This window comes from Motacilla alba, chromosome 21 (assembly GCF_015832195.1).
Source record: "Motacilla alba alba isolate MOTALB_02 chromosome 21, Motacilla_alba_V1.0_pri, whole genome shotgun sequence".
Classification (NCBI taxonomy): domain Eukaryota; kingdom Metazoa; phylum Chordata; class Aves; order Passeriformes; family Motacillidae; genus Motacilla; species Motacilla alba.
The window spans coordinates 5,018,767-5,045,560 of NC_052036.1; the positions used below are offsets into that span (position 1 = coordinate 5,018,767).

General features: G+C 42.3%; 1 protein-coding gene across 2 annotated transcripts; it reads right to left on the reverse strand.

Moving 5' to 3' along the window:
• Positions 1-831: 831 nt before the first annotated feature.
• Positions 832-21,491, reverse strand: TNFRSF8 (TNF receptor superfamily member 8). Of its 2 annotated transcripts, XM_038159745.1 has the most exons (12): positions 20,403-21,491; positions 19,714-19,920; positions 13,652-13,742; positions 11,213-11,338; positions 9,916-10,071; positions 9,427-9,520; positions 8,732-9,006; positions 8,415-8,525; positions 7,830-7,877; positions 6,234-6,304; positions 4,298-4,505; positions 832-3,046 (listed from the first exon to the last, which is right to left on the reverse strand). In XM_038159745.1, the coding sequence occupies exons 2-12, from the start codon at positions 19,783-19,785 to the stop codon at positions 2,802-2,804; spliced, it is 1,497 nt and encodes a 498-aa protein (XP_038015673.1). In that variant the 5' UTR covers positions 19,786-19,920; positions 20,403-21,491; the 3' UTR covers positions 832-2,801. The 2 variants fall into 2 exon arrangements, with proteins under 2 accessions (XP_038015673.1, XP_038015674.1); XM_038159746.1 differs by lacking the exon at positions 20,403-21,491 and having other exon boundaries at positions 6,279-6,304; positions 19,714-20,369.
• Between the last annotated feature and the right edge of the window lie 5,303 nt (positions 21,492-26,794).

The window sequence follows — 26,794 nt, forward strand, 5'->3', positions numbered from 1 at the left end:
TATAGGTGGATAATGAGATGATTAGCTCTCACAATTAGAAGATAACTATTGTGTTAATATTAAGAAAAGCTTTAGTGATGTATAGTTATGTTAGTGTAGTTTAGATGTCCTCTGTTCTCCCCGTAGTTCCCTTTCCCCCCCTGTATTGTGACCATCAGACAGCCAGGGCTGTCCGGGACAGGTGAGAAGAAGGCGTGCACATCTGTCCCTTACCTGGAGCAGTTGGGAATGGAAAAGCTTGGTGCAGCATGGCAACACCTGATCTCCAATCAAGTTACAAAGCAGTCTCCATCGATAAAGGCAAAGAAGAGCTGACTGACAGACTTTGGGAAGGGCCAGGGCTGGCTGATGCAGCCCCAGGGGTGTAAAAGACTGAGCATCCATCTTGAGGATGAACCAGCCACATGGGGTCCACGAGGGCACTTCCCAGCGCTGCAAATTCTTCCTTTTGTAGTCCTTGGTTGTATTTTTGTTAAGGTTTAATAAACCTTTTCAAATTTTCAAAGTGGGCCGTTGTTTCTGACAAGCCCCATCCAGAGAATACCCAGTTGGATCATCAAAGTGCAACTCCTTCCCCCCACAGTACAAAGTTACCTCTGCAGCATTCCAACGTTCATTAATACTCATTAACACCAGTCACTCATGTGCCACATGCAGCTAGGATGGTACAGACAGACTTTACTATAAATTCAGCCCTGCTCCTGAGAAAAACTCTAATCCACTATGAGCTCTGTGAGCTTCAAGGGGCTTTCTTGCAAAAATATTTCTTCTGAGACTGAAATTATCAGCAATTTACCATTTACATATCAAACAGGAAAAGCGTGGCCATGGCTTAAAATACAGGTAATTTTTAATTCAGAGATTAACAGCATTATTAAACCAACTAATTGTAACACATCCAGCAGGTTGCAATGCGTATGGTTCTTTTAGAAAGCTGTTCCAGTAAAAAGGATTAATTAATATACAGAGTGGAAATACACAATTACAGTCGCTGCAGAACAGCCCCGAACAATCCCAGCCAGGTAAATGGGGTTATTCAGTTTGTGGATTCACAAATTGGTGTTCTCTAAAATGAAGTATGTAGTGAAGTTAAAGTAGGTGTGGAAAAGGTCAACTAAAGTGACCAAGCCAGTGGAGCATCAAACTTACATAAGTAATATGAAAAGATGGGACTCAGCCTGGAGGCTTTGTTCAATCAAAGCTGAGATACAATCCATCACAAAGGCAACTTGGTTGAAAAAGAAAAAATAAGAAGCAATTCACTGACTCCTGTAAGGCAACAGCTAGTGACATTCACTGAAATAAAGAGGCCAGGTTTAAAGTGCTAAAAGTCCTTTACACAGTGCATGATATCTGTAATCTTTAGCCACACGTGCTTATGGAGGCAGACTGTACTTGGAAATTCAAAAGAGAGAAGGAAAACTAGTGGTGATATAAGAGAATAATAAAGGCTGACTCAAACTCTTTGACATCCTGAACCCAATGCCAGCTGCAGAACTGTGATGAATGCAAACAGCAGTTATGGTCTTCCCAACTAATCCCTTCCTGTGACTGTCAGAGATGAAATGCTGGGCTCAAACTCCAGTCTGGCCCAAGAAGGTGTTTTTGTGCCCTCGAGTTTGCTCTAAGACAGAAGCCACTGCACCTGCACCACTGTTATGGCAGTGCTCTGATCAGGACAGAACTACAAAGCAAGCAGTGGGTTTTGTGGTTGCTTTTTTTGATTATTGAGACACACTTTGTCACAGTGCTCATTTTCCATCGTCCTGTGCAAAAGTACAGTCAGCACTATTACATTTACAGTTATTGAATGAGCAGCACAAAAGGTTTAAAAATAGCATAACACAGGCCAGTTGGCCACCAGACAGGTTTGTTTTTAAAGGATATGCAAATCAGTGTCAGCCTGATGATTATGAACAATTCTAAAACAAGTGGATATTAACAATGTTATAGGAAATAACTGCTGTGCCTCTTTTTCAGTAGAAAAATAGTTTCTTTTCTTCATTTCTCTTTTTACAGGCTCCACATTGGGCTTAACCCATAGTTCATCCAAGAGCCAGATGCTCAGCCAGTTTGGCTTCCATCAGAAGAGGCTGTTTTGTATGCTTACTAATAATTTCATATAGTCAAAAAAATATGAATTGGACTTCAAAACCTAGAAAGAGTGGCCTAAAGTACAGTGGAGGTCCATTAGTTTTATTTGCCTTCTATTTTCAGAGCCTAATTCCTCAAGAAACATGAAATCCACAAACTTGACAGTTATGTTTATGCTAGGGAAAACTGAGATTATTGTAATTTTCAATCAAAAGTTGAAGCCTTGAGTAAATGCCAGATGTTGCAAAATATATGACAAAATTCAATGTATTGGAGTAGAAACAACACGGCTGAGTCTCAAGCTTGACTCAGAATCTTGGCCAGAATTTTCACAGTTAAGGGAAGTAACCAGACATAGATTTCAATCCATTCCTTCAGACTGAGAAAGCAAGCTCTGAAACTTCAGCTGACATCCAGATGTCCTCTAAATTATGCAGCTTTGATTCAAATTTGTTGTCAGTATGATACTGGGAGGCAGGGAAGTGGAAGTATTTGATGTCAGCTACGAAGGCCAGCAGTTTGGATGATCCTCTCCTTTGTTTGATGAAATAGGTTCTAACTCTCCTTGTTTGAGAGTTAGTGTTTCAGTGTTTTCCAGGAGTTTCCCAATAATCTAAGGCACATTGTGTTTACCTCCCTTGCCATAAATTCAGCCTTAGTGTCACACTGGATGATTCTGTGTCTTCCCACACCATCCCTGTGGGTTGTCACTTCTCAGTGGCAGTGGTGGGGTGGTGAAATTCCTTTCCCTCCTCTTCCACAGGAACCATGACATCATTCCCTGGAAAAGACTCTGTTTCCTGCTCTGGATAGTGCATTTCCAGTTCCTCTTCCATGCTTTCCTGGGCATCAAGGTTGTTTTCACATCCTTTAACAGCACAGTTCTTGCCACTGGGCACTTCTGAAACAGAGCCCACGATAACAGTGTCGGCCTTCATGATGTAGAGTTTTTCTGAGGAAGGAAAAAAGTAGTGCTGAGCATGGTGGGCAGTCTCTGCTGCCCCAGAGATGGCTGTTTTTCATGAGACAATTTTTTTTTTCATTTTCATGAAGCATGTTTTTCATGCAACACTTTTATTAGGACTCTGGACATTTCAGATCAGTAGATTGTGCTTCCATGGGATTAAGCCTCTGAGCTAGAGGTGGAACTACATGAGAAAGACAAAGTGGAAAAGGCAGAAGATATTCACAAGACTCTGTTAGAAGAAGCAACTAATTGGGATCTCAAGAACCCAAGGTTTATGCTCCTGCTGTTTCAAGAAACAGCACAATGTAAAAGAAACCTTTGGGTAAAGATCAGCACTGCACAGAACTTCTGGGTTCTTAGGACCTGCAAAGAAATTAGTTTCTTTCTAGCTGAGATTAAACTACAACATTTTCTGAATCTTGGGTCCAGCTTGTTGTCACACTCCTTCACAGAAGGGTAAATAAGGATAAATAAGGATAAATAAGTGGTGTGAGCCTTTTCAATGGCTCACACCACTGCACTGAATTCAGAAGGATGCTGCACATCAGACACTGTAGGTGAATTGCCTGGAGATATTTGGATATGGTAAATCAAATCATCACATTCATCCCAATCCATCACTCACAGTAAAAACAGGGAGGGTGTTTAGTGAGGAAAGGTCAGTTTTTGTGACATGAAAAATGATACCTTCAAATAACCTCAGAATTGGGTTTGGGAGCACTGCCAGAATGTCTCATGCAGATGGTGTCTCAGGTAAGAATTCACTCCCTGTGAATGAGCTCCTTGCCTGACTTTATCTCCACCCTGTGCCATGGTCAAAGACTTTATGGGAACATGTGGGAGATACATTTCAAGCCAGTATTATGAAACCAGAGAAGAAAATTATAGCTAAGTGCAATTCTCATTCAGTATGACAGCATCATCTTCCAGCTGACATATTCAAATTTCTCTGTAAAATCTACATATTCCAGAATGAAAAGGAGAAAGAAGGGAACTTTCTGTCAAATTCATAGTGACTAAGACAAACATGAAAAAAAGAAAGCATTGTGTTCAAATGAGTAGGTATTTTTGTGTCAAAGAGCTGCAGATTCAGCACAGTCTTTGTTAGGAGGTTTGGACACTGAAGTTTACTAATAATCTTGGAATGACAGGATGTGCCATGTTTGAAAATTTGAAAAAAGAAGATGACAAAAGGGAAAAAAAAAAAAAAAAAAAAAGCAAAAAAGCAAGACTCACCAATTCTGTTATTTGTGTGGTCTCTGACTCGAGACTCCACAGGGCAGTCTGGGGCATTCCCACTGCTTGGTATCACATCAGTCACACTCCGAGGAGGACTCTGGGCTTTTTCTGTGCTGGACACCAAGTTATTGTTGGTTTCCAAAGGAAGGGTTCTGTCAATTAACTCCTCCTCTTCTAGCCCACTGTCAGTGGTCAGTATGATCTTCTGCCAATAGAAACAGGAGAGCAGAAGTGGGGGGAGTGTAAAAACACTCTGGGCATTGCAACAGGTCCACAGAATCCTCCTGTGGCAGTCAGGGTCACAGAATGTCCTTCCCAGCACTGTCACAGGGAGTGAAATGTTCCAAAGTACCTCACAGGTATGGGAACTTCAAACTAGGCTCCTGCATCACTCAAGACCATATTTCAAAATAGTGTTTCTAAGCTGAATTCACAGATTTCTGATGACATTTTCAGGAATGTACCTGATTTCCACTGAAGGAAATGTGTTTTAGCTACCTCTTAGACTTTGCAAAGACCTATCATGTTCCTATGGAAGAACAGAACAAGCCAGAGGCCAAACTGATTTAACTTCAAAATGTGATTGCCTCAGCAGAATGTCAGATAGAAGAAACAAGCTCAGAGTACCTAACACAGGAAGAATTAATTACAAGCACTTCTTTAAAAGAGGAACCAAAATCTGAGAGAGGGTAAAGGTCCTGCATCACAATTTTCTGGGGGTTCTGATCTTCTTCTGCTTTCACAAGGTTGAGAAAGGAAAAAAAAGATTTTGAAATGTGCACTTTATAACCCTTGCTCATGTCTGACTCTCTATAGAGGCAAGAATTGAAGCTCCTCACGATGCAGGAATTAACAATTACACACTGAAATTATGACAGCTGATTGCAAACAGAGTGACTGGGAAAAGCAGTATCGTGTGTATGCAGACACACAACATTTAAAAGCAAACTCATTTAAAAACAAACAAACAAAACCAGTCTAAAGAGTGATTTAGCAGATCTAGACATTTAAAGATAAAAAGCCTAATAAGCTGACAAGACTCAGAGAATGAAAGTGGCTGTATTTCACTGACAGAGGGGAAATCAAACCAAGCAGTGGTGATGTCAGCAGCTGAGGAACTGCCTTCTGTTGCCATATTGACTGATGTTTGTCCTGTTCATCTGCAAACTGTACCGTGACACCAGGAGCTTGTCCTGGAGCAATGGCAAACCAAACCCACTGTGTACCCATATCACAGCCATGCCAAATCCTGCACAGGGAAGGGGACGTGGAGGGAGAGAGGAGAGAAGCACAAACCCCATCTGTGTGACTGGAGCGGTAAAATGAAATGGGACTGACACACAAAGTTCTCCCAGAAGGAAGAAAAGGCATGTTCATCCTGTGATTTCAGATCCTGTCCCATGGAATGCACCACGAATGGCTTCACACCAAACCCAATCCCCTCACAAGCAAGACTGGCAGCTGTGGAAGAGGTTGTACAGCAACTTCTGTGAGCCAGAGAGAAGTTTGATAAGAGGATCCATGTTCAGCCCTGAAAGAATTTTCTACCAAGGTCATTGACATAGAAACCAAGAAAGAAAGAAGGACAAATTAGAGAAACCTGCAACTGCCTGTTCTGATGAGCACTTTGTCTTTCCTGACCAATGAGTAAAGTGTAATCTTAGGAGTTTTGTAAGAATGCATAAAAAGCATGCATGCTATAATAAAAACAGTTTGAAGCCTTCTGAAAATGAAATTGCTTTGTTTTGTGACTGTCTCAACTACTACAGGCAGCATCACATTATTTAACACCACACTAACCTCAGCTCAAGACATGAAAATATCAAGTCCTAATACATCTCATCCCACCTAAATTATTACATATTGTAGAGGGAAGTCCAAACTAAAAGGCTGACACTTTTTAGACAGGACATTTGAAAATCACATTATTTACTTTGGCATGGAAAGTGATCTGGTTTGGAATATTGTTCACACTTACTGCACATTTGTTCACAAGATCCGAACCTGCAATGGAAAGTAAAAACATTATCAGAAGAAACCTCATAAAATCACAAGAATGTTAATAAATGCTCTGAAAGATCACCGAGTGTCACCATCATATTTTCTGATAAAATCCCTTGGCCCAGGATTTTTCTCCTGGGAAGCTGAGAAGCCTCACAGAAAAAGGAAAACAATTCTTATCTCATTTGCTTCTCCTGTGTTTTGCTCATCTGGAATCTGTTTGGAGATTGTTTACCCACAGGTGATTGTTTCATTGGTTTCATGTGAATTGTTTTCACTCTTTGGCCAATCAGGGCCAAGCTGTGTTGGGGCTCTGGAAAGAGTCACGAGTTTTCATTATTATCTTTTTAGTCTTCTGTAAGTATCCTTTCTGTATTCTTTAGTACAGTATTCTTTAATACAATATAGTATCATAAAATAATAAATTAGCCTTCTGAGAACATGGAGTCAGGTTCATCATTCCTGCCTTTGTCTGGGGGCAATGCAAAGACAATAACCTAGCAATGCTCTTCCTAAACCACTCCACTGCCCACCCCATATGCATGATGGTTTTCTTAAAACTCAGGGCACACTGAAATGACACTCCTGAGGTGAGCCAGCAACAGCTTGCTGCCAAGACTGTGGTATCCTGCTGTCCCCAAAGCTTTTTGCATCACTGTCCCCACAGCACAACTGGTACTCATCTTATGAAAAAACGAACTGATGAAACTGTCTAGATAAGAACAATACAAGCTTATTAAAAAGAAAAAAAATTAATAACTTTCTACTGGATTAACCAGTTTGGTCAGTTCATCATATTGTCAGATGATTATTAAGGGGGTGGGATTTTATGCACAGTTCCATTAACAGGGAACACTGGGCAGAGAGGAGAGGAAGGAGTGTACAACACTCTGTAGCACCATGAAGGTCGATGGGCTCAGCCTTACTGGCTAATTACACCCTGATGTGCAATCACCTTTATTTTCAGAGCATCTGTAATGCTACACAGTAAGAGTTCCTATTGTGCAAGGCAAGTGAGGGAGAAAAAATTCCACTTTGAGAAAATTAAGTCGCACACAAGAGTTTTTAAGTTGTACTCCTGAAAGAATGAATATGGAAAGCTCTGCTGTGTGGTGATTAGAATCTGACACAACAGAGAATAGATCTGTCACAGTGGCAGTGGAATTGCTGAGAGGGGATCAGCTAAATGGGTAAAATGTTTGCACTTTATGGGACCTGGGCAGGTTTTTTTTCTGAACACATCTCCCATATTTGACCGTCCTGGAATCAGTCAGGCATTTTTCAGCACGGACGCATCGCCCAGCCCTCAGCAGCAGTGGGGACAAAGTGCCATCTGCTGGCACCTGCTCTCACCCAGCGCGTCCCCTGCCTGCTCAGGAGGAACAGCACTGGCCTCTGGCATGACATACATGTGACGTGAGAAGCTTCCACTTTTTAAATTGAAATTCTCTAAAATAAAATCCCACGTTAAGCGATCTCCTTATTCTTCAGGCATAAGGATGGCGCTGCTGGCCCCTCAGTCACTCACCTTGAGATTTGAGCACGTATTTGTGTGCGATGACCGAGTGCAGGTGTGCTGATAAAAGAAACCTTTCATTTAGTCCAACTCACCATGGAAGTTCCAACAGCTTCACCACACCCACAATCTACAACCAACCTGCGACGTGCACGCCCTGCTTTCTATGAAAGAGGGAATGTGGTTTTGCAGACACACCCCACATGTAACTCCAGGCAAAGCTATGGGGAGTCATTGTCAGTAAAAATCACCCTTCCTCTCATGCTTAAAGCCCAATTCTGTTCCCACAACCAAAAACTACTCACACAGCACTTCAGGTATCATTTAATACTGATGTCTGTGCTGAGAGAAGAAACAGCTAGTTACCTTTTACCCTCTTGTAGGTCACCCACCTGCTTCCCTCCCTAAATTCACAGCTGCTTCCATCTTTCATGTTCTCCAACGTCCTACATGAGCAGCTTGCCTTAAACCCTTACCTGGCCCGTAGAGAACATTCTCTTCCCCAATGGCCTCCACAAATCCCCCCATATTTGAGTGTCCCATCTGCTGTTTGGCAGACCAAGCTGCACATCACGTGTCACAGCTGGGAAAACTCACGCTTTCTCCTGAGGACGAGGATCCGCTTCTTGCAGACCTTCCACTTCCAAAACACCAGCATGGCCCCAAGAAGCACTGCCACGGAGAGAACCACTGCCCACAGCACCACACCTACAGCACAGGGAGGGAGCACAGGACAGGCTGAGAAGAGGCAGAGGGAAAGCCCTGAGTAGATCCATGTGTTTGAACATAGGGCCATAGACATCATTTCGCAAGTCAGAGGGGATTTGCAGGAAGTTCCCACATGAAAATTGTGTTTACCAAGGACACTTCCAAATAAAAAGTGCTAGAGAGAGTAAATGCTGTGCCTTTGTTACCTCCTGTTGTCATGTCCCCCTTGGCTGAGGTGGGAGCCTGAGCATTCTCCTCAGGAGTTGAACTGGGATTTTCAGTTGTTGTGACACTTAGAAAGTCACCACTAGCAGAGGTCACCAGGTTCTCCTTAAACATCCTCGGGTCAAAGTTATTTGTTTCATTGCTGAATCTCATGGACAAAGCGCTTGGGGTGAGGTAAGTGGGCAACTGGTCCAGGCAAACTTGATCGTGTGTAGCATTTCCTTTCCTTAGCGTTACTTTGTTCAATGTGGCACAGCTGGGTATGAAAAAGAACAGGTACAAGGTACACGTGTTTTCCATGTGACAAACATCCCCTTGGTGATTTTTGTGCCAACCACAATTACTGCTTTCTGTGTAGAAGTCATTATTCTTCTCATCCCTGTGGCATTAATTCTTGGCCTGGATGCCAAGCTGCTGATCACAAAGATGTGCAATTCCACTGAACGTAGTAAACTAAAAATGAGGCAAGCAGGATTCCTTCCTTCCCTTGCTCCTCCACCCCAGAGCTGTGCAACAGGTACTGAGAGAGGCCTTCTAACCTCTGCACAGGAGCCCACAGTGATTCCCTTGCTTCTAAGACGAATTTGTGTACTTTGCACCAGAAGTGACATACCCTATTTCAGCCTTTATTAATTTCAATCCATTAGCCAGCCCCATTAAAGAAGCACAGACTTACTTGGTGTGGGGTTTGCAGATGTCTGTGCTGGAGTTCTGATCAGAAAAGGTCCCAGGAGGGCACTCTTCACAAGTGACATCATTTGTTGGGGTGCCTGAATAAAAATCATGATTGAGGACTGTCACTATAGGACAAAAAATAAAACTACACGGACACGCTGCTTTCTAAGGCAAAAAAAGAGGGTGTTTAATTTTTGACTCTAACATTTATAGATTTCCAGAAGTGACAGTGGTTTGGAAGGTGACAGTGCCACCTCTCCAATGACACTGGACAAACCAACAGTCCATCACATTTTTCCCCCTCCATAAAAGAATGCAAAACAATAAGTTATTTACATTGTGAGAAAGTGTGTTACAAGAATGTGAGCATCAGAAGGCTTAGAGAATCTTAAAAAAACGAGGCGACAGAGGACTGACCAAATAAAATGCATCAGGTCTGGGCCTATGGCCGGGGCCAGGAAAGGCAAAGTGGACAGGTGGGAGCTCCTACCCCTGGTTTTGACTCCGAAGCCGGGCTTGCAGGCAGAGTGGCGCTGGCAGCGGGAGCAGCTGTCCACCACGACCAGCTGGCAGAACAGGCCCGGCCGGCACTCGCACACGCGGTTGGAGGTGAGGGAGCACGGCTGCTTCTCCACGAGGTCCAGCTCTGGGGGCAAGGAACACACGCGGTGACAAAGGAGCACCTTGCAAGGGAAGTGTAAACTGGGGCAGAAGCTGAGCAACACCAGCTCCAAGGCTCAGGAAGCAGGGAAAGGTGCCGTCTCTCTTCGTGGTCACAGACTGGTTTGTGTTGAAGATGAGCTTAACACTGATCTCATCGCACCCCCTGCCATGGCAGGGACACCTCCCACTGTCCCAGGCTGCTCCAAGCCCTGTCCAGCCTGGCCTGGGACACTGCCAGGGATCCAGGGGCAGCCCCAGCTGCTCTGGGCACCTCTGCCAGGGCCTCAGCACCCTCAAAGGGGAAGTATTTCTCCCTAGCAGCTAATCTAAACCTGCCCTCTTTCAGGTTGAAGCCATATGAGGGTAATTTAAGTTATGACTTGTCACCGTGATTTTTTTCTGAAAAACCCCTTCGCCAGGATTTCTTCTCCTGGGAAGCTGAGAGGCTTCAGGGAAGAATGATAACAACAATGATCTGATTGCTTGTCGTTGTTTTGTTGCTTTGGAATGTGGTCTGCAGATTGTTTACCAACAGGTGAATGTTTGATTAGTTTCACATAAATTGTTTTACCTAAATAACCAATCACCAGCCAGCTGTGTGGAGGCTCTGAGGAGTCACGAGTCCTTATTATTCATTCTTGTTAAGCCTTCTGTCAGTATCCTTTCTCTATTTCTTTAGTATAGTGTTAGTATAGTATTCTATAATATAATATAATATAATATAATATAATATAATATAATATAATATAATACAATATAATATAATATAATAATAAATCAGACTTCTGAGAACATGGAGTCAGATTAATCTTTTCCCTCGTCCTAGAAACCTAACAAAGATCACAATAAATAATTTGAGAAGCCTCTAGATAATAGTTTGTAATATAAGACAGAAGGCAGAAACCAGACTGGGGTAGCATTGGAGGGGAGAATTTTTAGCTAGTCCCAGGTCACACAGGCAGTAACATGGATTACATGCAAGGTAACATTCTGCTGTCTAACTCAGTAACCAAGGATGGCTAATTTTGCTGTGGAAATGCTAAATGAATAAAATACAAATTAAGCGTAAATAAAATATACAGAGAGAGAATGTAACTGTGAGATATGTGTGGAGAAAAGCAAACCTTTGGAGCATGACACACAGGCATCACATTGTGGCTTTTGGAATTTCTTTGTCAAATACTGATCAGGTCCACATGTCATGCAGTCTACAGCTGGATCCCGAGGACATGCTGTCTTTTTAACATAGCCTGGAGGAAGAAAAAGCAAAATATACAAGATACCTATTCAAAATGGGCAGAAAACCATCCTGAAATGTTCTTGTCTGCTTGTTTACCTGTTAGACACATTACCACAGTCTTCTCTTAGTTATTTGGTTTCTCTAGGACATTTTTGCCTTTCCCATTCAAGTGTTAAGGTACAGGGCCAGCACCCAATCCCAGCTGGAACGGGCTGCTGTGGGAAGGGCAGATGACAAGTCATTTGCTGGCAGAAAAGACAGCCAAATCTCCATGGGGGCCATTGTCCTGCCACTACCAAGTTCCCAGGGAACCCAGTTTCACGTTTCCTTCTTTTCTTCATTTGATTAAAAGGACCTTCAGAAAAGCTCCTCTTTCTTTGCAGTGAGCAGCTGAGTTAGTAGCAGATATGAACAGGTTATTGTTGAAGGAGGAGTGGATGATTAAGGTGGAAAAGGATTCTTATAACTTTTATTGTGGAGAAGCCCAGGACTGACATGGGGATGTAGCAATAGAATCAGCAAGGGTGAACTCATCACAGCCTGGTGGAAATCAGATCTCTGCTTCTCCCCCAACCTTGCTATGGCATCCCTCATGACAGGAGCTTTGGTTTTGAAGAAGAAAAGAGCTCTTCTTGGGACTGTCAAAGTCACATCCATTTTTTCCTTTAATTGGACCATTTTCTCCATCCCTTGCTCTGATTTACATATACAACCTCTGAAGGACTCCAGTGCTGTGCCCAGCAGCACAGGATGTGCCAGTGGGAATCCTGATGCAGCTGGACACAACTACTGGCAATCAAACACTAAAGCCCTCTGTATCTGTATCATCAGAACACAAATACAGGCCAGAAACTTCCTTTAAGAAAACGAAAGAAAAAGACTTCTGCAAGAAGCTACAGATGGTGCTGAAGCATCACAAAACACCCACCCACTGAGGGGGCTTGGCCAATGGGGCAGGTTCAGACACTTCCAGAACCCTCGTCTCACCAAAGTGCTTCCTGTTGCTGACCTGATGTGTCACAGCCAGCTTCTAGCACAGCTCAGTGTGTCCCCTGACAAGGGCCTGTTTCCTCCCTCATGTCAGACACTTTCTAAACTGTTGTGACTATGAGAACAATGTCAGATTTTCTATACCTTCATTTTATATCTTTTTATCTCTGAGAAGAAACTCATTCAGCCTAATTTCCCTGCGCTAACTCACACCCAGGGGCAAGTTTGAAATGAATTCTTTGACCTGGCTATGTCAGTGTCAAGTGAAGTGATGAAATCCCATAAAATTCTGTCACGTTTATCTGGTTTGCGTGAGATACAAAGCCGTGTTTGGTGTCAGGTACACACAGGCAGCGTGTGTGCTTGTGATTGTGATATGTGTGGAAACTGATCACGGGACAATTAAAGGATGAATTAAAAAAAAATAACTGAGGGAGTAAAGCATGGAAGAAGGCCTTTGAACCTATCCTTTGTTTGGAATTAACCTTTATAGCATCCGAATTAAAGCTTTAAGGATGTTGCTGCTGGACAGGAACTTTTTGCACATAGCTAAGCATTAAACAGTTTTGCAATAATAACCTCTTGAAGTAGAATTTTAGAACATTGCTTGTAGTAAGGAGCTTTGAAAATATAAGTTTAGAATATATGTAAAGGAAACATGCTTATCTCAACACCTTAGCAAAACAGTAAAAAGCAGCTTGAGAAAGGAAGATGAACATCAACCCAAGGATTGATGGCTTCGACCAAGGGAAGCTGGACATCACTGCTATGAGATTTATAGTCTTTGCAATTAAAAGGTGGGCCCACACCTGGAGTCTGGACCACACCAGCTGGGAGACCTCTTTCTTCTTTCGGAAGTCGGACCCCACCATCTGGGGATACTCCTTTCTGGGGTATATCCTGAGAAAAACTAACTCACAATAGTGTATAGAATTGTGACGTGAAAATTGGGAGTAGAAACTGCTGGAAAAAAAGCTTATGTGTGCCCCTATAAATATCTGTACACCCCAACCATCGGTGTGCAGCTGGAGGGAAAACTTCCCCCACTGTACCCAGCGCTGTTTTGCTCATACTTTACCACATTAATTAATAAATTGATTGCTGCTTGAATATTGGCCTAGTCAAGCTTCTTATTTATAACATTTGCATGCAAACTGCACAGGAGCAGGACAGTGGAGAAGAGATTCACATCTGGAGCCACATTAGAGAGCGATTCATGAAACTGCCCCTTTCTTCAGGGACAAAACACAACTCTGCAGACACACAGGCTTCCTGTCTCCATGAGAAAGGCTGCATATAAATTATATCATTATAAACTGAACAACAAACATACCTGAGGGACACTGGTAACAGCAGTTTTGTGAAGTTTCATCATAGACCCAGTTCTCCCTCATACCACAGGAATGAGGTGGGGTTAATGATGTCTGGAAATTGAAAGAGACAAAAGACACAATTAGAAATCAGTTAATTCTGTACTAGAGCAGATCCCAATGCCTGTCTCAAGCAATGGTGGTTGCAGACAGTAAGGAAAAGCCCACAGTTTTTTGAAAATTCAAGTATTCCCAAAGCAACTAAATTATTGTCTGCATTTCCTTTAGAAACATTGCAGCAGTTAGCAAAAAAAAAAAAATTACTGTCCTAAAATTAAAAAAAAAAAAAAAAGTCCTAAAATTATTTCATGTTAATTGGAGCTAAGGATTTGGCATAACCCACAGAGGTCATTCCTGTTTGCAGCATCCAAGTTTTCTGTTACTTAGGCAGTCATATTATTTGAATTTAGCAACCTAAGGGTCTATTATAAGCCAATAAATTATTTTACTTATCATTTAGGGACAAATCCTGCAAGAAGATTTTGCTTTGAAAAGAATCCTGCAAATACTCCCATGACAAAACCCTTATTCAAATAATTAATCCCACTTCTGTTGTGAGTGAAGGTTTTCAGAAATAACCTTTCATCACTACATAACCGATATTTATTTAGTTTTTTTAAAAACCCCCATAAAATAGTTTTGATATTAGCTTACAAAATGAGACCCAGCAACAATTTGTAACAAGAAGCACATAATAAGATTTAGTTTTTGTATGGCTGGGCCACTACATGCTCTGGGAAATTACAGAGCCACGAGTGTTCTGATAAGAAAATCTGATTTTTGAACTTGGCATCTCCCTTAAGAATCCCCTAACATTGTTGTCATCTGAAATTCATTTTCAGTATTTACTAGAAGGTATGAATAGTGATTTTTTTGTGGGGGGGATTTGGGGTTTTTTTTGTTAAGAATTGATAAATCCCCTGGAGATTTTCTCACACGATACTGGTAGAGCAGTTAAATATTTCAGAAACTCTACATCTCACTTTCTGCCAGTGAATTTCCCACTGGTCTTTGAAATAATACTTGCTGTCACCTTTGTGCACCGTGCAGAATCTCAGTACCTAACTCATTTCACAGCCTGCTCTCCTATTTAATATACACAAAATAGAAACATGATTTCACTTCCATCAGAAAACAGGAGCTTTCAGTCAAGGAGGAAATCAACAGAAGAACAAGAAATAGAAACACATCGAAACCGTTAAATTTCATCCACGTCCAGTAACAGAACTGAGAACTGCCACATCCCTGCACTGGAGCCCCTGGGCTTCCCTGCAAGCACCTTGTGGAGCTGCCTGGAGAGGCAGAGCAGAGTTCCTGCCCGCTCAGCCTGACTCAAACCACCTCACAAAGCTGCACCCGCTGTCCTCCTGCTCTGAGGAGGAAGCCCGAGACTGGAGGAGGAGGAAGTGGTGTCTCCTCATCACAGGTGGCTTTCACACTCTCTGGAAAAACCCCTTCACCCAGGATTTTTCTCCTGGGAAGCTGAGAAGCCGCAGAGAAAAGGAAAACAATTCCTATCCCATTTGCTTCTCCTGTGTTTTGCTGCTTTGGAATGTGTTTGGAGATTGTTCACCCACAGGTGATTGTTTCAGTGCATTCTGCTGTGAGTTGTTTTCACTCTTTGGCCAATCAGGGCCAAGCTGTGTCAGGACTCTGGAAAGAGTCACAAGTTTTCATTATTATCTTTTTAGCCTTCTGTAAGCATCCTTTCTGTATTCTTTAGTAGAGTTTAGTATTCTTTAATATACTATAGTATCATAAAGTAATAAATTAGCCTTCTGAGAGCATGGAGTCAGAGTCATCATTCCCTCCTTTGCTGGGGCTCCCCACAAATACAGCACTCACCTCTGTGTGCAGGGGTGCCCTGGCCACGCAGACACTCCCAGAAGTGACCAGTCACCACACAAAAGGTCAGTCCTGAGTTACTTAGTGAATTAACTCTTTCTATAAAGAAAATTTAAAAAACAATAGCATCCTGGCTGTAGCTAAGTCAGCCTGGATTTCTCTGCAAGAGCTGTGAGAAATCACCACAAATACCTAATTTTTTCTTCCTGGTTCTCCTGGGCAAGCAACTCTGGCTGCAAATGAAGCTGAATTTTAAACAAGAGTACAAACCCTTGAATTATTGAATTACTAATGCAGTACATAAGCTCACAGCTTATTTAATTGTCTGGTTTGGGATTTAAATAAAAGAATAGTGTTTGTGTAAAAATGTGACAGAACAGCTTTTTAAAAAGCTACCTTGCCAAGAATATGAAAATCAGGAGTTTAGTATTGGATTCTGCTCCTGGTCCCAACAGTGCACATTCTGATTATGAATTGGACCTAATGGTACCTGATAAATCACTGCACGAAGTAGGCTGCATACTTAACAGATTATGAGTACTCAAGCTCGTTTTCCCTCTTTCCACGGGAGGGCAGCTCTGCACTGCAGCCACCCACATTACACAGCTCATCCCTGGCTCCTCCAAATGCTGCTCTCAAGCGTCCAGCTGCAAGCACAGCTTTGCAGCCACCTGCACTGTGACTGGGCCAAGCCCAAGGTGCTCTGCTGTGAAAGAACACCTCTCAATTACTGTGAAAAATGTGTGGTTTATGATTGGCTTTTTGCAAATATTAAAGTGAATATTATAGGTGTTACGTTAGAAAGTTATACTGCGTTGATTTTTTAAAGTAGTGTGTTAAATATAGTTTTAGGTTATAACATCATGTTAAAATAGAAACTAGGCTGTGTAAGATACTTTTTTTAAAAGAGAGGAACTAGGTACTCCCACCGAGACAGCAGCCACAGGACACCTAAATCATTCAGAGAAAGAGAATTTATTGCTCCCTTACCAGAACAAACTAACTTCTTCCCGCCTTGCTCAGCCCTGGAAACACATCAGGATTCAGAGGAAGAAGCTGACACTGAGCAGACAGAATCCTTTGTTTGAATGGAATTGATGCATCATGGATGAGGTGTATGAATGTGCAACAGGCTGTTGCTTTGAAGGGTTAATCCTCTGTTAATGTGGGTCTTTTTTTGGGCTTCTTTTGCCCAGAAAGAGGTACCTGGACTGTCTGTAACTCTTTGTTTTTATTGTCTCGAACTGTCTTAAATCCTAATTGTCCAGATTTTTATTACTCTAATTATATTACTATTTTTATAACCATTTTATTACTATAAAACTTTTAAAATTCTAAAAACAAGTGATTGGCGTTTTTCACAATTACCCCATCTCTAAATAAAAAAAAAACCTTAATACAACAGAAATTCATTTTAACAAATCACAGCAGGGTGTCTGTGACTGGGAAACCACCTTCTGAAGAGCCCATCACTTCTAATCCATAAGCAAAATGCCTGTAAGTCAGCATCTGCTCAGCAGAGATGTTTCATGAATATAAAAATTAGTATAGATCCTTTCAGTGATAAATAACATTCATGTCAATGCTCAGCATCAGTCACCATGCCCCCATTCTTGTCATTTTTTCCCCTCCAAATTCCAAAGCTGTTTGACTCCTAACGTGACCTGTAACAGCCACACAACGATGCCAAGTTCTGCTCTTAACTCAGCAGGAAGGTTGGCCCCCAGCACTCTCTAAGGGGTCAAGGAAGCAGCAGTTTTATTGCAATAACATCTGCAATTGTCGTTAGAATTTAGACTTCTGTTTGTATATGTGTATTATAAAAAATCCCTTTAACATATGAGGAAGATCACACAGGTATTGGAGCAAGGCACGTGGCTGTGGTGGACAGCAGGTCTTTATCCTTCTCTCTGACTTTCTCTTCAAATAAAGGCTTTGGATTTAGCAGGAGCTGGAATGCATCTTGTGAAAGGAAAGATGACAATTCCTATCCTGCTTGGACTGCTCTGTGACAGCATGCACAGGGATGCTCTGGTTTAGAGCTTTCAGTCACTCAGCAAGTCAACAGGGTTTTTTTTCTTTTCTGAATGCATTGCAGATCAAGGACCAATTAAATAAAGCAAACATAGATCAAAAGTATTTGGGTTTTGCAGCACTTGCTTGAGAGAATTTGTTTTAGAAAATGGGCTTTTTACAGCTGTTCTGGCTTTCCTTATTTCTACAAAAATGTTTGCTATTCCAATTTAAATAATGGGGTTGTAAAGGTGCAGCTGAATTCAGTGGCTACTCTGCAATTCAGTCAGGACAAGGTTTGACTCATTTATTTATCGTTTTTTGAACTCATAGAGAAAAAGCGACTGTGAGGCAGAGTAAGAAATGGGGCTGGCTACAAATGAGCTGTAAGTCAGGAAGAAAGCATATTACCGTAAAAAGAAAAAAAATCTACCAGCAGTGGCTATTCTAGAACTGACTAATACTGCAGCAAAACAGTTAACTGTCTGTCAAGCTTCCACCCAAATTCTGACAGCACAGAAAAAGCTGATCATCTACAGCTTCAAGCAGTCAAGCTTCATTTGCTTGATAGTAAAGACATTATCAACAAGTGAGAGTTCTCTGAATATAAAAAGAAACAAAACCCAAACTGTGGACTGAGGTAAGATGGAACATGGTTTAAAAATATGACCAGCAAACAGTGACTTGCTCACATTAGAAAGTATCACTTGTGCTCCATGAGCAGCAAGTATTGCTGCAGGGGAGGCAATGCAGGACAGTGCAAGGCCAGTGCCTTATCCCAGCAATGTCTGTGATCATTTTACAGCGAGTCTGAATATTGACAATGACTATCAGAAAACCAAATTTTCTCTCTGCCCCATTCATTTTGTGAACGGGCCGCCAAAAGTGATGTCAAAGAGAAAAGGTGTCATCTTCTTGTTTCTACTGGCTTTCCTCCTACAGCAGTGTGCATTCAGCACACTGGACAAGCTTATCTGAATGCCTTCCCAAGCATTCCTCTACAGACTCCAATCCCACAGAAAACGTATCCCTCTGTACCTCAGGAAGGAGACAGTGGCAGGACAGATAACATGGGGAAAGTAAACCAAACTTGCAACGTGGGAGGGGAATTTACAACTGAAGACACAAGAGCAAACTCCTACTCCTACCAAAAGAGCCAGGGGGATCTTTTTCAAACGTCTATGAAGAGGGTACAGAACTTGGTTATTTTCAAAGATTTAACTGGGGTCAGTGTCTTGTAAAAAATCTGGCAGCCCAAGTGACGTGCTGGATTTTTCAGTTGCCATGTACTGGCAGGTGTCTTAGGCTAATAAATGCTTGTATTTCCACTGTAAGGGAATATGGCTCATTTCTGACCCAACACTCCATGCAAATACTCACCTACCTGACTCCACCTGGGCAGTCTCTCTGTGCCTGACCTTTCTACTTTTTAAATGTGAATTTTTACGTGTCAGTCAGGGAAATCACCTGGATTTATGCCAGGTGCTGAGGGCTCATGGCCACGGGAGGAGGGGATAAGTGGCAGTGTGTGGGTGGAAGCAAACCCACAAGAGCTGATACGATCAGAACAGGGAGCTGGTGTGCATCTACAGCATCAGCTGAGTACAGCTAGTGGGTTGTGTCTATTTGAAGTGATTTTTGATTCAGAAATAGTAGTGGATTCATGAAGAAGTAGGGTGGGGGGTGTAAAGAGAAAGATCTATTATTGTTAAGCCTCTACACCTTTCAATTTGCCCTTCCTGACTTGCAGCAGCAGAGTGGGCAGCAGCCCTCTGAACCCAGCTCTGCAAGGAGTGTGCCTGTCACCAAGCACACAGGCAAAAATAAAAGCCCCCACCCCATGAAAGCTTCCCTCACCCCCCAGCTGGGATGTGCTGGAGCTGCAGCAGCTCGAGCAGTGCCAACAAGATGCAGAGCACAGCTCATGTCCCACACTCCTGCCTGTAAAGATCCCAGAGAGGGCAGATTCTCCTGGCTGCTCTGCTTTATACCCCTGTCTCCTGAGAGCTCTGCTCACCACCTTTAACCCAGGGTGCTGCACAAGCCCTGCTTCTGTGGACACCCACCCCAGCCCAGCTGAAGGGCAGCATGGCTCTGCAGCCCCAGGTGCCCCAGACCTCAGCGGGCTCCTGGGGAGCTGCAGGGTCCTGGTGTGCCCCTGCCTTACCTGTGGGGTTGTCCGGACGTCCTGGAGAAGCAGCAGGAGCCACAGTCCCAGAGGCAGGCTGCAGGCAGCCATCTGAGCTGGTGTTAAATGCCCCTGGCTCCCAGCACTGCAGGTGACACAGGGTTCTCCCTTCTGGAGGCTGAGACTCTTCCACAGTCCCACCAAGTCATGCTCCTTGCCTGTTCCTTCAGTCCACAGACATTCCAGCTGCTCAAGACACGCAGGCGACAGGCTTTGAGACTCAGTTGAGCTGAGAAAACAATTTAGAAGGAAGGGGGAGGGGGGCTGCCCCAAAAGAGAAAAGTAAAAATAGAACAAAACAAAACTGCCTCAATGTCTAGTCCTGGTGCTGTCAGTTTCTGCCAGTGGGTTGTGGGGATCAAGATTGTCACCCAAGGCACACGGCTGGGTGTGCACAGGCTCCCGAGTCATCTGTGCTGCCCCCTGAGAGCATTTCACCACCCCAAAGCCTTGGCCAGGCACAAGTCCAAGCCCTGCCCCATCCAGCAGTCACTTTTTCTAGAGTTACAATCAAGCAAGCCTCAAGGAAGTTCCCAGTAAGAAACCTTAATTCTTTCAGTACAGTCATTCTACTCCTGTTTGGATGAGTGGGTGAAGACTCACAATCAGCCCTGGTGACTCCTCTAAGATTTGGGCTTTACACATTGCCACTTCAAATTACTACAGACCTTCCCCTTGAGAAAGCTTCCCTTTCCTCCAATCCCAGCAGAAACTAATTCCTGTTGATGACAATCATCCTTAAGACTGTTCTCATCATTTCACTCCCTTTCATTTGTTACTCTGGATGGTTTTTGTTCTGATGCCTGGAAATGTTTCAGTTGGTTGAAGATGTCATGAAGCCTCCTTATCTACCCTAGATGTATAGTCAAAAGTGAAGGTTAGCCACTTCAAAAAGGCAAAGTGCCTTGAAAAGCCTCTGAGGTACACAGGAAAATCTTGACAATTTGAATTCTCACACCTCTGGGTTGTTTTCTCTTTGCTTTGCGCCCTTATCAACAACAACAAAAGAAATGAGAAAATACTGAAAGTCAGATAAATTATTATTTTACTAAAGATCCACAGCAACCTCACTGCCATCACAACCAAGCACCGAAGATGAGGGACACAGGGACCCTGTGCAAATATTTTCAACTCACAGCTGCAACAATTTCAACTGCCTCGATTTCTTCCTGCAGATGCCACCACACAAACCCCAGGCATTTTCAGCACACTGCCCATGGTGTGTGTGGCACACAGTGCATCTCTCCACTCTGCCAGGGCACTGCTCAGTTTCTAAGCTCTCTTAGCTATAGAAGCTCTTGGGGTAGATATGCCTTATATGTCTAGAGACAACTAAGAATTTCAATTCAAATTATTACAGTCTTGATTTAATTAGGTAATTGGCTAGAACACACCTTAATCTTCTGTAGTAATAAGCCATTAGGCAATTACGCAAATTTATTAATGCAGTTTCAAATAATATAGTAGTCAGGACAATTGATGAGATCTGTTTGTATTTTTCCCTCCCCTCTGTGGTTTTTTCCCTTTGGTCAGGCCCTACCCAAGCTTTTCTAGGTCTAAAAGACAGGCACCAACATCACAGAGAGCCTGGAAGGTTGAAGTTACACTGCTGAAGTCAAAGTATCTGATGCAACAATTACTTATGTGAGAACAAAAATCTGTGTGTTAAAGACTTTCCCAGAACTGGCACCAGGGAGAGTTTTCTGGCCTGTTTTCCATAGGAAAACTGAAACGAGCATACCGAGCATTTTTTATATTCATTCCTTTTAACTGAATGGTATCAATAATTTTTAGCCCATTGGATAAATTAATTCAAATTTGTCCGAGAGGGCAATGCCATTAAGTTTTACCAAGGTTCATGGAAAGGATGACTTGGATAAAGGGACAAGTTGCTCATGGCACTCACTGAGGGAAAGGCTCCAGGGTGCTCCTCAGTGCTTCTGAGAAGAAAAACCACACTTACACATCCAAAGTGAAACTGGACTTCCCAGCTGCCATTCTTCCTTGAACTTCTTAATCATTAAGCTCTTTCTTGATGAACTAGGTATTTAAAAGGATAGGAAGTGGAAAGGGCTTATTGTTGCTGCTGGCTTTTCAGAAAGGCTGTTACGTGACAAAATGTTATTACAAGTGTGCAATAAAAGCAACATCAATAAAGAGGGTGAAGAGGTTGTTCCACAGGAACATCACAGCCTGTGTGCATTTCCAAGTGAATGCATTTTTTTTCAGACTTTGTGTATTTTGATTTCAAGTACAACAAAAGGGGCTTTCCAAAAGAAGCCCTATCAGTAACTGGAAGAAGCACCTCCATTTTATAACAAACCCACGCTACTGTTCTCTACATGGTGGCTCTATTTCCTAGAAAATAACCTCCCATGTTAATATGAAAAAACCCCACAGAATAAATAGAAGCAAATAACCAACCCCTCATTCTCTGGTCTTCCATCAAAGGACAGTTTCTGTCAGGACAAAAAGGGAAGCCCTGTGAGCATGCTGTTATTATTTATGATGTTTATTTGATTACACATATCTGTCTCTGACACTTGGATCACTTTTTGCTTTAGGTGTTAAAGGAAGCTATGCCCCCAGACAAGCTTTCTTGGCATTTTCTATTTTCATTCAGAAAACCCTGTAAGTCAGGGGTTGTTCAAATGCCACCTGCTACCTGGAGCAAGAGAATGCAGAGACCCAGCTAAGCCACAAGGGAAAGCCTCCACTACATGCCCAAAACATCCCCTCAGCAATGTCTGTTCTCCGTGCTCCAACAGTGAGAGCCTAGCAGCAATGGAATACTCCAGAAGGATCACTGGTACACACGTGCTCAAGCAAAAGTACTCATGACATCTTCTAATTTTGAAATAGCTGATTTTAGTCTCATGTTGTACTTTTACCACGGTTTCTTCTGCTTTTAAATATGTGTGTTCAGTTAATATCTATCTAGCTGTGTATAAGATGGAAAAAAAAGCCACCGAGAGAAGTGTCATCTCTGAACTTCTGACAGATAAAAGAGACCATGAAATTTAAAAGGATACATATTAAAATACCTTGTCTAAAATCTGTATTTCAGTGTCTGTCAGTGTTTCTATTCAGAGTGATGCCAAATTGATCTTTGCCTTTATATATTCTCTACATTCTTTACATACACATTTGTAGCTGTGTAGCCTATTTTTGTATTTGTAGCTAGCATTTTACCCTCTCTGTTAGACAGAAAGACAAAATAAATTCCCGAGGGATCCAAGGTTAGGCTCTCTGGGAGCCAAGGCTGAAACCAGCTCTCTGAAACACATTTTCATAAAGAAAATTTAGTTCCTATCTGAGAGGGTGGAGGGTTTCAGAAAAGGCTAGAAGCAGGGAGGAGTTACTTCATCACCTATGCCTCTAATTGGGGATTCTTGTCAGTTATGCTAATTTGCTAAACAAATAAAAATTGTATCTGCTTGATGCTACGTGTGCATCTTTGGCACTTTCCATCGAGCGTTTTGTGTGCTGTATATATACATGTATATAAATGTATATCCTATAAAGGATCCTTACAATGGGAACCCCTCTCATCACCCAACTCTGTCTCTCTGGTTCTTTTAGGACCATTGAAACAGCACCTGGAGCATTTTGGCAGCAGTATGCTGACCAAAAAAATCACCAGATTCTTGCCCATTAGCCAGATGAAACAGTGCCAGAGCTTGAAACTTCATGAGGAGCCCCAGGGGTACTAAAGGCTGGGTTGGGTGAGATTACCCTACAAACCTTGGGGTACAAATTGAAAAAGAGGAATGAAGGCGTTTCCTGCAATGAGAAGTGCAGAGAACCTCATGTTTAAAAGAAGGAAAGCAAGAAATGAAGAAAGGAAGAAAGCCAAGAATTACTTTCTTGCTGCCTTTCTTGATCTATTTAGGCATTTTAGCCACAGGAGAGCTCTGTGCCTGGACAGGGACACTGTGGTAACAACACACAGGATCTATATGATTTTATAGATACTGAACTTCTCAGTAAATAAATAAAAAATATATATAATATCTATTATATATAAATATATAAAATATCTTATATATTTTATATATTAAAATTTTAATATATATATAATATGTAAAATTTATATATATATATATATATAATTTAATTTTTATATATATATACATACTGAACTTCTCAGTAGATCTTTCCACAGCCACAGAGGACAGACAGGAGGGAGAGCAGCACTGGTGCAATGGGATCTCACTGAGATACCTCACACAGCCAGTCCTTGGAGTTTGAACTGGCTTTAGTTGACACAGTATTTGAAATCACACATGGAACAAATAGAGCCTCATTTATGCCACAGATTGACAAAATTCTGTCCCTCTATGCAACTCTGGCACTGATATTTATTTGGTGACCCATACACTTCTCATTCTTAGTATAAAATATTTGTCAATCCATTGAATTGTGTCACTTTACTGGATAAATGCACTGCAGGTGCTCTTGAGAACATGACCTGAGAGCTCTCTTGATTCAGCAATTCACCTCAGTATATTTGCCCACTGTGACCAACAATGCAGATGGTTTAAAGCTCTTGCTGCACACTTGTTAAAATGTAGCAATGGCTTAAAACTGGGTACCATCAGGGAAAAAAAGGTTACCATATTAATAATAAAGATAGCAGGTATTAATTTCCACTTACACTCCTTTACATGTCATTTAGATAAATTTTATGTGGACAAAAAAATCTTATACCTTTGTTTTCATTATCTTAACTAATACTATTGCCTTACATAAAGGGATTAAAATAACTAATGTAACAAAAAAAATCTGTATAGAATGTCTTTTACTGCCCCATAGTAGCTTCAAAACCAAAGTACATTTTGAGTCAGACTGAAAAATGAGAAGAGCTGACAGAGAGCTTAGTTCTCTGAAGAAAGCTGGGGCTTCCATGAAAGAAACCAAAATCATATCACAGAATTACTATGTCCACAGGCTGCGAGAGGCAGAGAGGGAGAGGGAGGGAAAGAGAAATGACCTTAGATGAGAGATCACACCACGTCTGTACTTTCAGTAATTCTGACTACAGCTTCTGGTGGTATAGCTACACTTGGTCATTCTCCATAGAAAAAGCTCTTGGTAAAGCAATTTGAAAAAGCACCAAGAGCTCCAATTCTATGCATTTTAGTCCCAAATAGAAAATAAAAAAGTTTGGGGAAGATTGGCCAAGTGGTTAAAACGCAGAAGTGGGACTCATTAGTTCCCCACAGTGCCACAGACCTTCTGGGTGGCTCATCTCCTTCCTTGATACTCTGGTTCTCCTCATCTAAAAGCTGAGTTTTAAAGCTTAACTAATAACAGAAACCAGGTGACCTTTCCTTTGTCGACACAAACAAAAGAAACTTGGGAAATATTAAATAATTTTTGTGAAAGAATCAAATGGGAAGATTTTCAGGGTGGAGTTTTTCCAAAGACTGTAAAACTTCTGCGTTTTGACTTACTGAGCATCTCAGCCCTAAAAATTCAGGGCTGTTTTCCTCTTCCTGGCAGTTTTGCTCTGCAGAAACCAATGGGAGGCAAAAAACCAAGTCCTTAGTTTTGGTCAGCCATTACCCAGGGAGCTGGTGAAATCGAGGGGTTTGACTCCAAAGAGAAAGGGCAGAACTTCTCTTGTGTTTTCAAATTAGAGACACTCTGAAAACAAAGCCTTGTGGGCTTTGAAAACACAAGTTCCAAAGAGATGAAAGCCCCCAAAACCAAAGTTTGTAAATGATTCAAAAAGCAAGTTCAAGCCACATGCAGCTGTTTCACCTGGGGGTTCTGGGGAGAGTCACTGCTTGATGTGCTGATAACAAAACAGAATGCATAAATCAGAAAACTCTTGATATTAATTCTTACTGGCAGCAAGAAAACACCTGATCCTGAGACACCACAAAATTATCTTAATAGGAGAAGGCAAACAAACACTAAAAACCTTCTAACACTGGTACTGAGAAGTAGGTGGGAGCTGTATTCTAACAGCTGAACTGCATTGCTCTCTTCAAAACAATCACAAATACATCATTTACTGCATCTAATTTGTCTAATAAAGCAAAGCTGGATTTCCCATCTCATGAATCAGTGTTCTATATATGCAATACAGACAGAAAGGGGAACTAAACCAGCAGCTTTACTACCAAAACATCAGGGAGAAGAGAACTGACAAATGAGCACACACACAGCTGCCCAGACTAAACCAGCACGTTCCCAAGTGCTAAACATGGGAAAAAATAGAAATCCAGGTCAAGCCTACCTCCAGGAACAGCAGACAAGCTACCCCGTACTTCTGTGCCTACACAATCAAGTGCAGTGTTTGTATTATTTTGAGGCTTAGGAAACTCTTGGCCTCAAAACATTTCAGTATTCCTAACCCATGATCCCAACAAACCTCACACACCCCCCCACTCTCTGTTCTCCCTGGAAATGCAGAGCCCAGCACTGGCTCCAGCACAGACTCCACTGTCCAAGTGCAGAAGCTGATTTAGCACTGGCTGAAATGCAAGTTTTCAAGCAGTAAGTAGACGTGTTCCTTCACAATGCACCCCCAGGTGACATCTCTGTCCCCTCTGCTGCATGAAGGGTGTGCTCTCCAGGACTGTGGAACGTGCTGCAGGACAAACCACCCTGCAAACCTCATTACTGCAGAGCAAAACATTCCTGGGTCCACACTCAAAGGCCACCTGAGCAGGTCTGCACCTGCACCACTGCAGCTGCCAGGCAGTGGACATGGGGGCAGAGGACAGGAATTGAAGAGAAGCTCCACAAACAGGAGCATTTTCAGCTGTTTGAGCTGGCAAATGAAGGCAGGATCACACAGGCCAGAAGCAACACACAGAGACAAACCTGAGTGAGCAGGGGCAGCATCACCAACTTCTTCCATCTCTTTCTCATGGAGGGTCACAATCACACCTCCAACACTTTCACAAGTGTGAAAGACTGAGTGCATTCCCATCTACCAAGAGACTTTGGAATTCAACATCAGTTCCACCCTGCCTCCACCAGAGAGATCTAACCCAGGTCACTCAATCCACAGCATTACCTTTCCTCTGTTCATAGTGTGGAACAG